General features: G+C 36.7%; 2 protein-coding genes across 2 annotated transcripts; one reads left to right on the top strand and one right to left on the bottom strand.

The window, feature by feature from the left end:
- The first annotated feature begins 3608 nt into the window (after positions 1 to 3608).
- LOC122315964 (protein ECERIFERUM 2-like) lies at positions 3609 to 5967 on the top strand. Its single transcript, XM_043132340.1, has 2 exons — positions 3609 to 4159; positions 4915 to 5967. Exons 1-2 carry the CDS (start codon positions 3731 to 3733, stop codon positions 5869 to 5871), a joined length of 1386 nt encoding a protein of 461 aa, XP_042988274.1. The 5' UTR covers positions 3609 to 3730; the 3' UTR covers positions 5872 to 5967.
- Positions 5968 to 6084: 117 nt separating this feature from the next.
- On the bottom strand, positions 6085 to 8792 carry LOC122316159 (probable aldo-keto reductase 1). The gene is made up of 3 exons (XM_043132696.1): positions 8715 to 8792; positions 6984 to 7146; positions 6085 to 6281 (listed from the first exon to the last, which is right to left on the bottom strand). Exons 1-3 carry the CDS (start codon positions 8790 to 8792, stop codon positions 6103 to 6105), a joined length of 420 nt encoding a protein of 139 aa, XP_042988630.1. The 3' UTR covers positions 6085 to 6102.
- Between the last annotated feature and the right edge of the window lie 2198 nt (positions 8793 to 10990).

The raw sequence follows: 10990 nt of genomic DNA on the forward strand, positions 1-10990 counted from the left end.
AGAGTGATGTTAACTCTTATAAAGGGTATTTCTGTTCGACATCGAACATTACAAAAATCTATTATTGGACTTGTTATATATATATAAGCATCATATTTGATCTTTAATGCAATACGTGCCATGATGCCCATATCCTATTCATCTGAAGTGAATTGTTCTTTGTAATTTTGATCATGAAGATAGAAATCTAGAATTGCCTAGTTGCTCTCAAATTAATGTCTTTTCTCTTTATTATTTTAACAGTGAATTAGTTTATTCCTTATGACTTCATTTGGCTTTATGTAAACATTTGTTCATAATGCATAACTAGTTCTTTACTTTTAGCTCTAATCATTGTTTCACTTTTAGCCCTGAAGCATTGTATGTGATCATTTTTTTTATATAGTTTTTTGATAATAACTTCATCTATTGCTTGTCTTGGTTTCATGATTGAGAGTTGGATTTATGCTTTACCTATAGAGAGGTAGGCTTCACATTAGTCTCATAGGAAGCAACATCTTCCATCATTTTTGCTCTTAAATGATGTCACCGACTTTATCGTTTATTATATTTTAACAATTTTAACAATCCATTGTTCCCTTTTTGTTCGTTGTAATTGCTAGTGTCAGAAGTTTATATGGTGCTAAGATTTTTGACTACCCACCATGTCAAAAACTTTTGTTTTTTAAGCTTCTCATTTTAGTTGAATTGATTTTCATATCTTTCTTTTGTGCCATTAGTTGTATATGTTTCTGTTCATATGCAGGTGATACTTATGTTGCCTACTTTCCAATATCATTTGAAGGGTACCATATCTACTGGAAAAGTCCCCTTAATTGAGTAAATGTATTTCCTACAGGATTCTTTCTTTTGTAGTTATTTTCTAACTTTCCAAAAAGAAGCTATTTCTGATTTTGATTTATTGGTTAAGTCTGGAAATATTTAGAAGTCAATGACTGCTGAGTGATTCAGATTTTGTATTTGTACCAACTATGTTGTTGATGCAAATATATATTTTTTACCACAATAGGTTATTTCCAGTGGAAAATATTGTCACAAATAATTTTGTGACAATTTCTTTCATTGCAAATAGCTATTTACAATAGTAAATTTTTGCTGCAAATAAGTATTTTGCGACCACTTAAGCATTACGTGAGATCACATTTTGTAGCACTTTTGCTGCGAAATATTTTCACCGCAAATGTAAGTTTTATGTTTTGTGACCAGTTTCCATTGGTAGAAAAAAAAAAAAAAAAAAAAAAAAAAAAAAAAAAAAAGAGACATAAATTGATTCTTAACTAGCGGCGATAGTTTCTTGCCACAAAAATCCTTATTGTGGCAAGAAATGGATAATATGTCACCACAAAAAGGCATACTTGTTGTAGGCCTTGTAGTCATCCTCCCAAAGTTGCTTCCCACTCCTCAAGCTCTATCAGAGTTTGTTAATGATTGTCATCTTTCCACCTCCAGCTATCCAACACACGTGCGAGTTGATCTAACTTGGGACCTGGTCTTGAGGAAGATGTTGTAATACCTCTCTTAGAATGTCCTAATAGTAATAACCCCCGTACATATCCATCTTTTTTTCCTTAAAAGATATGCTAGGATAACCGTGAAACAGATTCTCGACAATAACTTGTTCTGAAATTCACTTGATATTTCTTACAAAAATAAAAGAAAATTCACTTGTTATGAAATGTTATGTCATTTCAATTTACCGCTCATATGATCGCTTAACCTTATCATGCCAGTGGTACTACTAGGTCATATTAAAAGCAAAAAAAAATAACATAACATATTTTTTTCTCAATTGGGAGGTATTTTCTCTTTGAATTCATGTCTCGTTCTAATTTTTATTAATCGCAATGACTATAAAACAAGACAATTATAGGCTATGATATTTTATAATCACTTATAGTCAGTGAATCATTCTGTAAATGCTTTCCAATTGCCATCACGATAACATGAAATTAATATGGTAATGATAAGGAAAGAAAATAAGTTTTACATTTTTTTTTTTTTTCTCGTGGTAGTGCCACGTGACACTATCAGGTGTTAAGCAATTTATCTAAGTGGTATAAAATTAGATAGCCGAATAGTAGCATCCAAAAACAAATATATTTAATAAGATTAATTTCATAATATTGGCCATAAATTACTTGAATTTTTCACTCGCAAGGCTACTACTAGAGGTGGAGTCACCCAATCCTTGTCTCCTTTTTCTGGTGCTTTAATTCATTATCCCATTAACTAATTATTTATTACCCTCCACCATTCAATTTGAATGAGATAATTAACATGCACCTATAAACGTTAACATGCAAGTGAAATTAATATATTTGAAGTCGGTAAATATGCAAGTGTATTTCTCATCATTTTTACCTATTTTTGCTTAATAAAGTGAATTTTTTAGGACTTTAGATAGTCATTTAATTAAACTGCCTAATTCTTGAACCAACCATAGATGTAACCAAGCTTTGTTAATTGTGATTCGGTTCACGAAGATATGTGACAAAAGTAAAGTTTATAAACTGATGTAGCTTGTTGTACATCATATTACAATGTTCTTTTCAATTGAATTAGATTTAATGTATTATAGCTAGAAATATCAGTTTGTAAACTTGACTTTTATAATAGAGAAATGACTTAACCATAAAGAGATTTGATAAAAGTAAACTCATAAATTAATGTAACTTGATGTGATATATTATATTGTAAAGTTATTTTTATTATAAAGTAGATCTAACGTATTAGATGAAATTATATCAGTTTATTAGTTTATTTTATAAAATCTCTTCATAGCTATAACAATTTTTATGATATATTTTTGCACACCTATCACTTAATTAATTATAATAATAGTATCCTTTAATTACGAGTAAAAGTTTCTTAAGTAAGAAGGAACTTGGTGTGAATGACCCTACGGAAATTTAGCTTCTTACTATTTTGAGAGGCTTACAATTATGCATTTCTTTAGATATATATGATCTAATAATTGAAAGTGACTCATTGATTATAGTCAATGAATTGCTTCAGGCAGGAGATCGAGTCAAGGTCCCGCCTTGTGGAGAAATCTGATTTATGAAGTAAGGGACATGACGAAAAGGATCCCAAAATGTTTAATTCAACATAAAAATCGAATGACTAATAAAGCAACTCACACGTTGGCAAAATTTACTTTACATCTAGATGACTTGGTAGTTTGGTAGAATTCATTTTTGGAATGTTTTTCACATATTATTTGATCTGAATTTTTGATGAAACTGTGGTTGTCTCTCTCTATCACATATAACCGGGAAACAAAAGCATGTCATTCTCTCTTTTATTATATACAGTGCTAACTGCTAAGTATTAGTACCAAAAAAATCATTTGTTTTCTATTATTGTTTTGTTTTGGTTTTTCTGACTTCTCGAAGTTCGGTTTTTATGAGAGAGTCATTACAAATAAAGTAGGTACCTTATATGGAAGTGCCATTCATCCAAGTAGGTACGGCAACAGGCCACATAGCCATAATGACACTCAACAAACACCGGCCTCCTTTATTAACAAGGCCCTGCTTGCTTTCCATCTCCACCAATCATCATTTCTCTTTAAAATACATATGCACATATATATATATATATAGATACAGGTATAGATATGTAATATGCACAAACAAAGACAGAAACACGTAGATAAGTGTTTGTTATAATCTCAGGCTCTTTTTCTTTGTGTTGTGTGTGTTTGGTTGGTTTGTTTTAAGTGTGAAGAATGTCGAGCAAAAAGAGCAGCAGCAGGGTAGAAGTACACTCAAAACTGACCGTAGTTTCCAGCAAACCTTCCGGGCCGGTAAAGACGCATCCTTTATCTGTGCTGGATCATGCCATGGCACTCCACACCCTCCATATCATCTTCTACTACGAGGATAACCTGTTCCAGTCCTTCGACTTGAACCCCTTGAGGGAGTCTTTGGCAGAGGTTCTTTCCATCTACCCGTCGGTTACCGGTCGGTTGAGCCGAGCAGACAACGGTAATTGGGAAGTGAACTGTAATGATGCCGGAGTCCGAATCTTCCGGGCCAAAGTTGGGGTCAGCCTCCATGAGTGGCTGAGCTCTGCTGATGAGTCCGAGGAGAGGGATCTGACGGTGTGGGACGACATGCCCGAAGATCCTACTATATGGTCATCTTTCCGACTACAGGTATGCATAAATACTCATATAAATATATATATATATATATATATATATATTATATACCACACTCTTAGATGTGTCAAATTCATCATTATTAGATGATAAAGAAGTATGTAATAAATAATTATTTAATTGTGATAAATATATTACATTTTATTTAATATAATGAAAATAAGATGGTAGTATGATATATAGGATTTTCTATATATATATATACACATTCTTAGAAGTTTGTAGATAATGTATTTTTTTATTCTATTATTTTAATTAAAAATAATAATAATTATAATCGTAATTGTGTAAGTACCGTTCAAATATTTTAAAAATAAAAATCTGATATTTATTATATTAAAAAAATTAATTTTTTAATAATTAATCTCATTTTTCTTTTTAAAAAATGGGTATATAACGTTTGCGCATTCCAGTTCTAAGAAAGTATTGGAAGGGGGGTGGGTTGGATTGGTTTATTTGGTGGGTTTTCGTGCGAACTTTGCAAGGAATTGAATATGGCAGCAGGCATCACTACGGTAGGTAGTCTTTCCCCATTAAAATATGCTGCCGTATGGGTTGGTCGGTTTTGTGGTTGAGTTTTTCATTTTTTTTTTTTATAAAAACAATATCACATTAATGAGACGATAGAAGCAGGTCGATAGGGTGGAATATAGAAAAGTCGGCATATGTTTGACTATTCGGCTTTGATTTTTTTACAGAAAAAATAATTCAGAACAAGAAAAAAGTCACATTTATGTTTGACCCTGCAGATAAACGAGTTTGAAGGAGGGGGAGTAGCAATTGGATTAAGTTGTCCACACATGCTTGCAGACCCCACCTCTGCAACTCTACTCTTCAAGTCATGGGCCCAGACTTACCGAAGGGAAACCATCGAGCATCCACCTTTCTTCAACTCCATGGCACTGCATGGCCGTCCAATTCCCAACGTGAACACAAAATCAGCCGAATATTATGCAGCCAAGTCCAAAGCACAGGCTTCCTCACTCAAAATGGCCTCAGCCACCTTCAAATTTCCCACTTCAGTCATCAAACAATGCCTCTCAGAAGTCCATCAAGATTGCCCCGATGCCACTCCTTTTGATTTTCTAGCCGCATTCTTTTGGACACGTATCACACGTGTGAAGGGCCACAAAAATATTGGCTCTGCACACTCCCTCTCAATCTGTACGGACTTTAGGAGGCTATTGCAAGGTTCACTCCCATTTGGGTATTTTGGCAATGCTTTGCACTTCTCAATGTTGTCATTGGAGGGAGGAGAGATGGGCCAGGGAAAGTTGGGACATGTTGTGCAGTCAGTGCACAGCCATATGTTGGGTATGGAGGAGGAAGAGGTTTGGTCAGTAATAGATTGGTTTGAAGCACAAAAGGTAGAGGGAGGGAAATTTGCACCACCCTTTAGGATGTTTGGCCCTGAGCTGACGTGCATTAGTTTCGAACACATGATCGTCCCTAGCACGATGGCAGAAAGTTCTGCCAGGTCATCGTCAATACACGCAATGTTCGATAAGGATAGAAAGCCCGTTCACGCCTCATATCATGTTGGAAATGTGGAGGGAGAAGGATTGATTGTGGTAACGCCTTCAACTGAAGAAGGGTTTACGAGGACTGTGACGGTGACTTTGCCTGAGAAGGAATTGGCAGAGCTATGTGAGGACCAATCTATCCTGCGACTGGAACCAACAATGTTACTATGTGGTAAAATATAGTTGCTTTTTGTTTTTATGGTTTTCATTGTACAACATTGGAGTCTGAAGAGTGTTTATTTGCAAATGGTTTGCCCAATAATAAAATTTATTCCACAAGATCCTTAAAAATATAGTGAAGAACAAACGTCCGAAACATCTAATAATAACGTGTGATATAAGGCAAACGATTCTAATATCATTCTCAAAACGTTCACGTACGCATGCTGGTAATTGAAGTGTAAGTAAAGAGGATCATTTCTTTGGTGGAGTGTTGGCAAACTTCCATTCTAAATGATCTGTGTTTGTATAGCTTCTACCACCGGCTACCTCTTCGATGGGTACAACATTATATCTCTCTTTTAGAGCTTCTCCTGTAAGTTTGACCTTGAAAGAGCCAATATTGTTCTCCAGGTTCTTGATCTTGGTTGTCCCTAAAAATGTTCAAGGCCAATGTGAATGGTGAGGAAATGCAGGTGAATGTCTCAACTAGCTAGCTTAATTTTTTAAAAGGAGACATAAGCAATCATGCATTAGTATCACAATTCTTGCAGAAATTGCAGTGTAAATTGAGCTCTGGATTCTAGAGTTAAAATTGCAAGGGACCATGAAGGGATCAGGCACATTGGATAATACATCCTGCACAACAGATCATGCAAAGGGATCTGAAATCTAAAGCTACTGTATTTGTACTAAATGAACATGACTGGAAACTTTCAAATTAGTTTTCTAACGTACTTGATGAAAGAGAGAAGAAGATATTGCAGAAAAGCAGAAGTTATAAATACAAATGAATGGACCTAGACTCTAGGATTCTTCATCCCAGCCATGTAATTCAAAGTTTTCTGGCAATGGGGGAGAGAAATTATGAGGGTATAACTGAGGGACAAATTATTCTGTTTACAAAATTGATGAGAAGGGCAATGGAGGACTTGGGTTTGAGCAAAAAGTTAGATTCAGAAAAAAACAAAAAAACGACAAAAAAAGAAGAAGCTACAAATGATCTTGTTATTAAACTACTTTTTTTTTTTTTTTCCAGTCACTGTTTCAACCACATCTTTAAGTAAAAAACGCCATACAAAGCAAACTTTAGACCAATTTAAACTAATCAGGGTTAAAATGTGAAATTCACTCACCAGGTATAGGTACAACATCATCCCCTTGGTCGAGAACCCATGCTATTGCTAGCTGGGCAGGATTGCATTCATGCTTTCTAGCAATGCTTTCTATTTGAGTATAAATGATCTTGTTCTTGTCCTGTTTTGGACATGTCCCACCAGCACAAATGCAACCGTTCACCTACATGATATAAAGAGACTCTGGCTTGATACGCCTGAGTACACTTCGATATTTAAGTCAATAAAGTGTATCACACAAGTAATTCAGATTTCAAAGATAGACTGTCTTTGGGGTTACCTGGTATATATAAAGGTTTCCTGTTGGATTAGATTAACACTATATGAGATTCTTTTCACGTGATGCCTATCTTGTGCAGTGTTTATTAACTTAGATCATTTCTAAGTAACCGAAACAATCATGTACATACATGAAATTCGTTCCTTCCCAATTAAGGTGGCGTGTAGCGTGCAGATCCCTGCTAGGCCTAGGCTCTTTAGTTTAAGCTAGTTGACAAAACTTTTTATATTGGGTTTAAACACCAAATGGTCCCTTCAGCTACCCCGCTAATTCCCTTCGCTCTAAGGCATAGGGAATTTAAGTTGACAAATTTTGCAAAAACACATTTTTATTTTATTTTATTTTTGCATATACCTTGTTATGGGCCCCTTTTTCATGTCAAGCCTTTTTTAAGTAGCCCCTAGCCCATCTGCAAACCACTATGTACCCCACTATCCCTTCATATTTCCCTTTTCGCATCGTTTCATATTTTCAAAAATCGAAGAGCCCTCATGATTTACTGCTGACATGGCGACGGTAAGGGTTTTCATGTGACGGTTACTTTTCAGTTCCAGTGTCAGGTCATGATGCTGACGGCTGGCATTTCATATTCGCCCCTTTTAAATACCCTTCTTCCAATCCCCTCTATTCTTCCATTTGCTCATTTTCTCTCCTTGTGCCTTTATTGCCCATGCTTTCTCTCTATTCTTGTTTCTTTTCACTTACCCATTCCTTCTTCTTTGTTTTTTTGTCATTCTTCACTTCAAGTTCCCATTACTGAACGCGGTGGCAGTTCTGCACAACCTTCCCAAGCATCAGATGTCCCAACCTTCGATGGGTATGGGTGGCGTTCAGCCATCAGACAGAAAAATTTCCCAGCGATTTGGGATGAATTTCGCATCCCTAAAGAGGCAGTGCTGGAGCTTCCTCCATTTGGATGTTGAACCAATGAAGGTTTCGCAGGCAAGGTCACTTTGACCACGTCCCTTCTGGAAAATGGGTTAGGACTCCCCTTATGTCACCCTTTTCACGACATCTTGGACTTACTTAGTCTGGCGCTTGCTCAACTCCATCCCTTCACATTGAGGGCTTATCTTTGCACCTGTGTAGTCTTTCGCATGTTCCTAGAGCCTCTTGGGGATATTTACCCCGACCTGACTGCTTGAGAGTTTTTGTCCTTTTATAATATAAGGCCAGCCACGAAGGGCAATGTTGCAAGCTTTCGCAAGAAAGATAAAGGGCAGATTTTGGCTCGATTTGAAACTCGGCACTCTAATGCCAAAAATTGGACGAGCAGGTTTTTCTTTATCACTGGCCAAGGCTGCGAGTTTCCCGCCCCTTTAAGAGATTTTCCAGTTAGGGCAACCTGGGCCGCCCTTCTTAACAATAAGAGTTTGTGGGTGACCATGGAATATTTGTCAATTCAGGAGCTGGCCCGAATTGAAACTGTTCATTCCTGGGCTGAGGCTTACCCTGACTATCTTTGGACCAATTTCCTGCTGACGCCCGCCCACATCAATCGATTCTTGATGTCCCCCAATTGCTCCCATGTTTAGGGGAGTTCGTTCTTTATTTTGGCTACAATTCCTCCTTCTACATTAGAGAAGTCCTCAGAGAAAGATAAGAAGGATGGTCAAGCCATGCAAGAGAAGAAGGAGAAGAAGAGGCAGTTTGACAAGAAAGAAGGTGAAGAGAAAAAGGAGAAAAGGAGCAAGAAAGAAAGGGAAGAGAAGAAAGAGATGAAGGAGAAAGAAAATAAAAAGAGAAAAGGAAGAGGAAAAGGGCTCGCTCTGAGGATGCCTCTCCTCTTGTGCCAAAACAAAATAAAACTCTGGCGCCCTCGGAGGGTGACCATGTCCAAACGCCTACCCCGCTAGTCACTGCTGCTCTCCCTATGCCTAGCAGTTCCCTTGTGCTGCTGCATTCTCCTGGCCTAGGGGATGCTGAGGGTTTGGCTAGCTTGGCCCTCTTAGATCTAGCTGCCACCTTCCAGCTTAAGCCCCCCAGCAGGCGTGCACACTCGCGTCCAACCCTATAGTTGAATTTCCTATTTTTGAAGATTTGGTGGGGAAGGGTGAGCTGAACACTGAAGTTGCGGCCGCCCTCAACTTGGACCCTATCATAGGCGAAGGGGTTCATGTAACGCCCGTCCTTGTGGTGGGTCCTTTAGAAAATGATTTTAAGAAAATAGACGAGAATTACGGTTCATTTTGAAATTTCTTTTCCTTTCGTGCCATGATACAAAAGACTTCATGTTTATAAATAAAACTTGTTTCTTAATTTAAAAGGTTACAGCGGAAAATATTAAATTTTATAATTAAAGTCTCTCATACAAAATGACATGACTAGGCTTTCGTGCTCTTCCCATTAGGCTGTGTCTGTCCTGACTCATCATGCTCATCTTGTCCCTGGGAGGGTACACATAAAGCTAAAATGAGTCGATGACTTATAAACATTACTTCATACAGTTAAAATATACTAACATAGGTTTTCAGTCATGCATTCATCACTCCATACATATCATACATAGATATTCAATTCATTTTAAAACGTTGTGAGGTGGGGTTTTTTCTTTGAAAAGGGTTTTCTTTCGTAAAATAGTTTCTCACGCCTCGTTGCCTTCATTTCTTAAAGAGTCTGTTTATGCATACATCTTTTCTTACATACATACATTCTTTCTTATCGCTTTCATTGGCCATTGCACACTGTTACGCCCTGTGTGCTGGGATTAGCAGTCTTTTGGATTTGATTCTGCCCATAGCCACAGGTTAGAAATCCATTCTGTTAGGGTGCAGCAATAGGTGCACTACCAATACTACTTACCCGGCATTGCAATCTACCTAGTCTAGTCCTTCGGTACCTTTATCCGTTCATTCATATGGCCGTTACATATTTTCATACATTAAACATTCAGTCCTTTCTTTCAGTTCTGTCCTTTCATTCATTTTAGTCATTTCAGTCTTGTACAGTTGATTCTTTCCTTTCTTTCAATTCATTCATAAAAGTCATTTAAAAAGCATGGGGTTAAACATCATCTTTCATGACATCATTTAAAAAATAAGTCCGTGCATCCTTTAAAGTATCGTCTTTCATAGGGACATTCATTTTAAAACACTTTCTTTGCATCGTTTAAAGTGCAGGGCCGAGACCTCACATTTCATTTCGTGAAAATACATACAATATTTACCACGTATAGCATCCATCTACATGCATACACTTACATACTTTGGGTGCGTAAAAATGGATTGCCAAGGAGGGGTCGTTACATACATATACTTGAAAACTTATACTTAATATTTTTTCGTAAAGCGTGTCAGTTCATAAAGCATCGTGAATAAAAACATTTCATTTTCATTTTCTTATCTTTTAGAAAACTCTAAAAGAGTATGAACGCAATATTTACTTGGACTTCATGCCATACTCATTCCATGTCATATGGCAATCTACATGCATACACATAATCTCACGTCATTCTCTATTTAATGCATAAGCAACTATACTAGAAATAGAGCTATGCTTCACTCGGAACACTTTTCGTCCATCCTTGGGATTTTACGTAGCATTTACTATGCTAAAACCTTCGGAGTCTTATTCCTTAAAGTGGATCTCCGTGATTCACCTTAGAGTTAAGACACTAACACATTCATCTTATCCTCCTATTACTACAATCCGACACATGATTCCGACCGACAAAGTCACATGTTCCAACCTTAGACGATATACCCATCACTACCTTCATGCCCATCTA

This window comes from Carya illinoinensis, chromosome 7 (assembly GCF_018687715.1).
Source record: "Carya illinoinensis cultivar Pawnee chromosome 7, C.illinoinensisPawnee_v1, whole genome shotgun sequence".
NCBI lineage: Eukaryota > Viridiplantae > Streptophyta > Magnoliopsida > Fagales > Juglandaceae > Carya > Carya illinoinensis.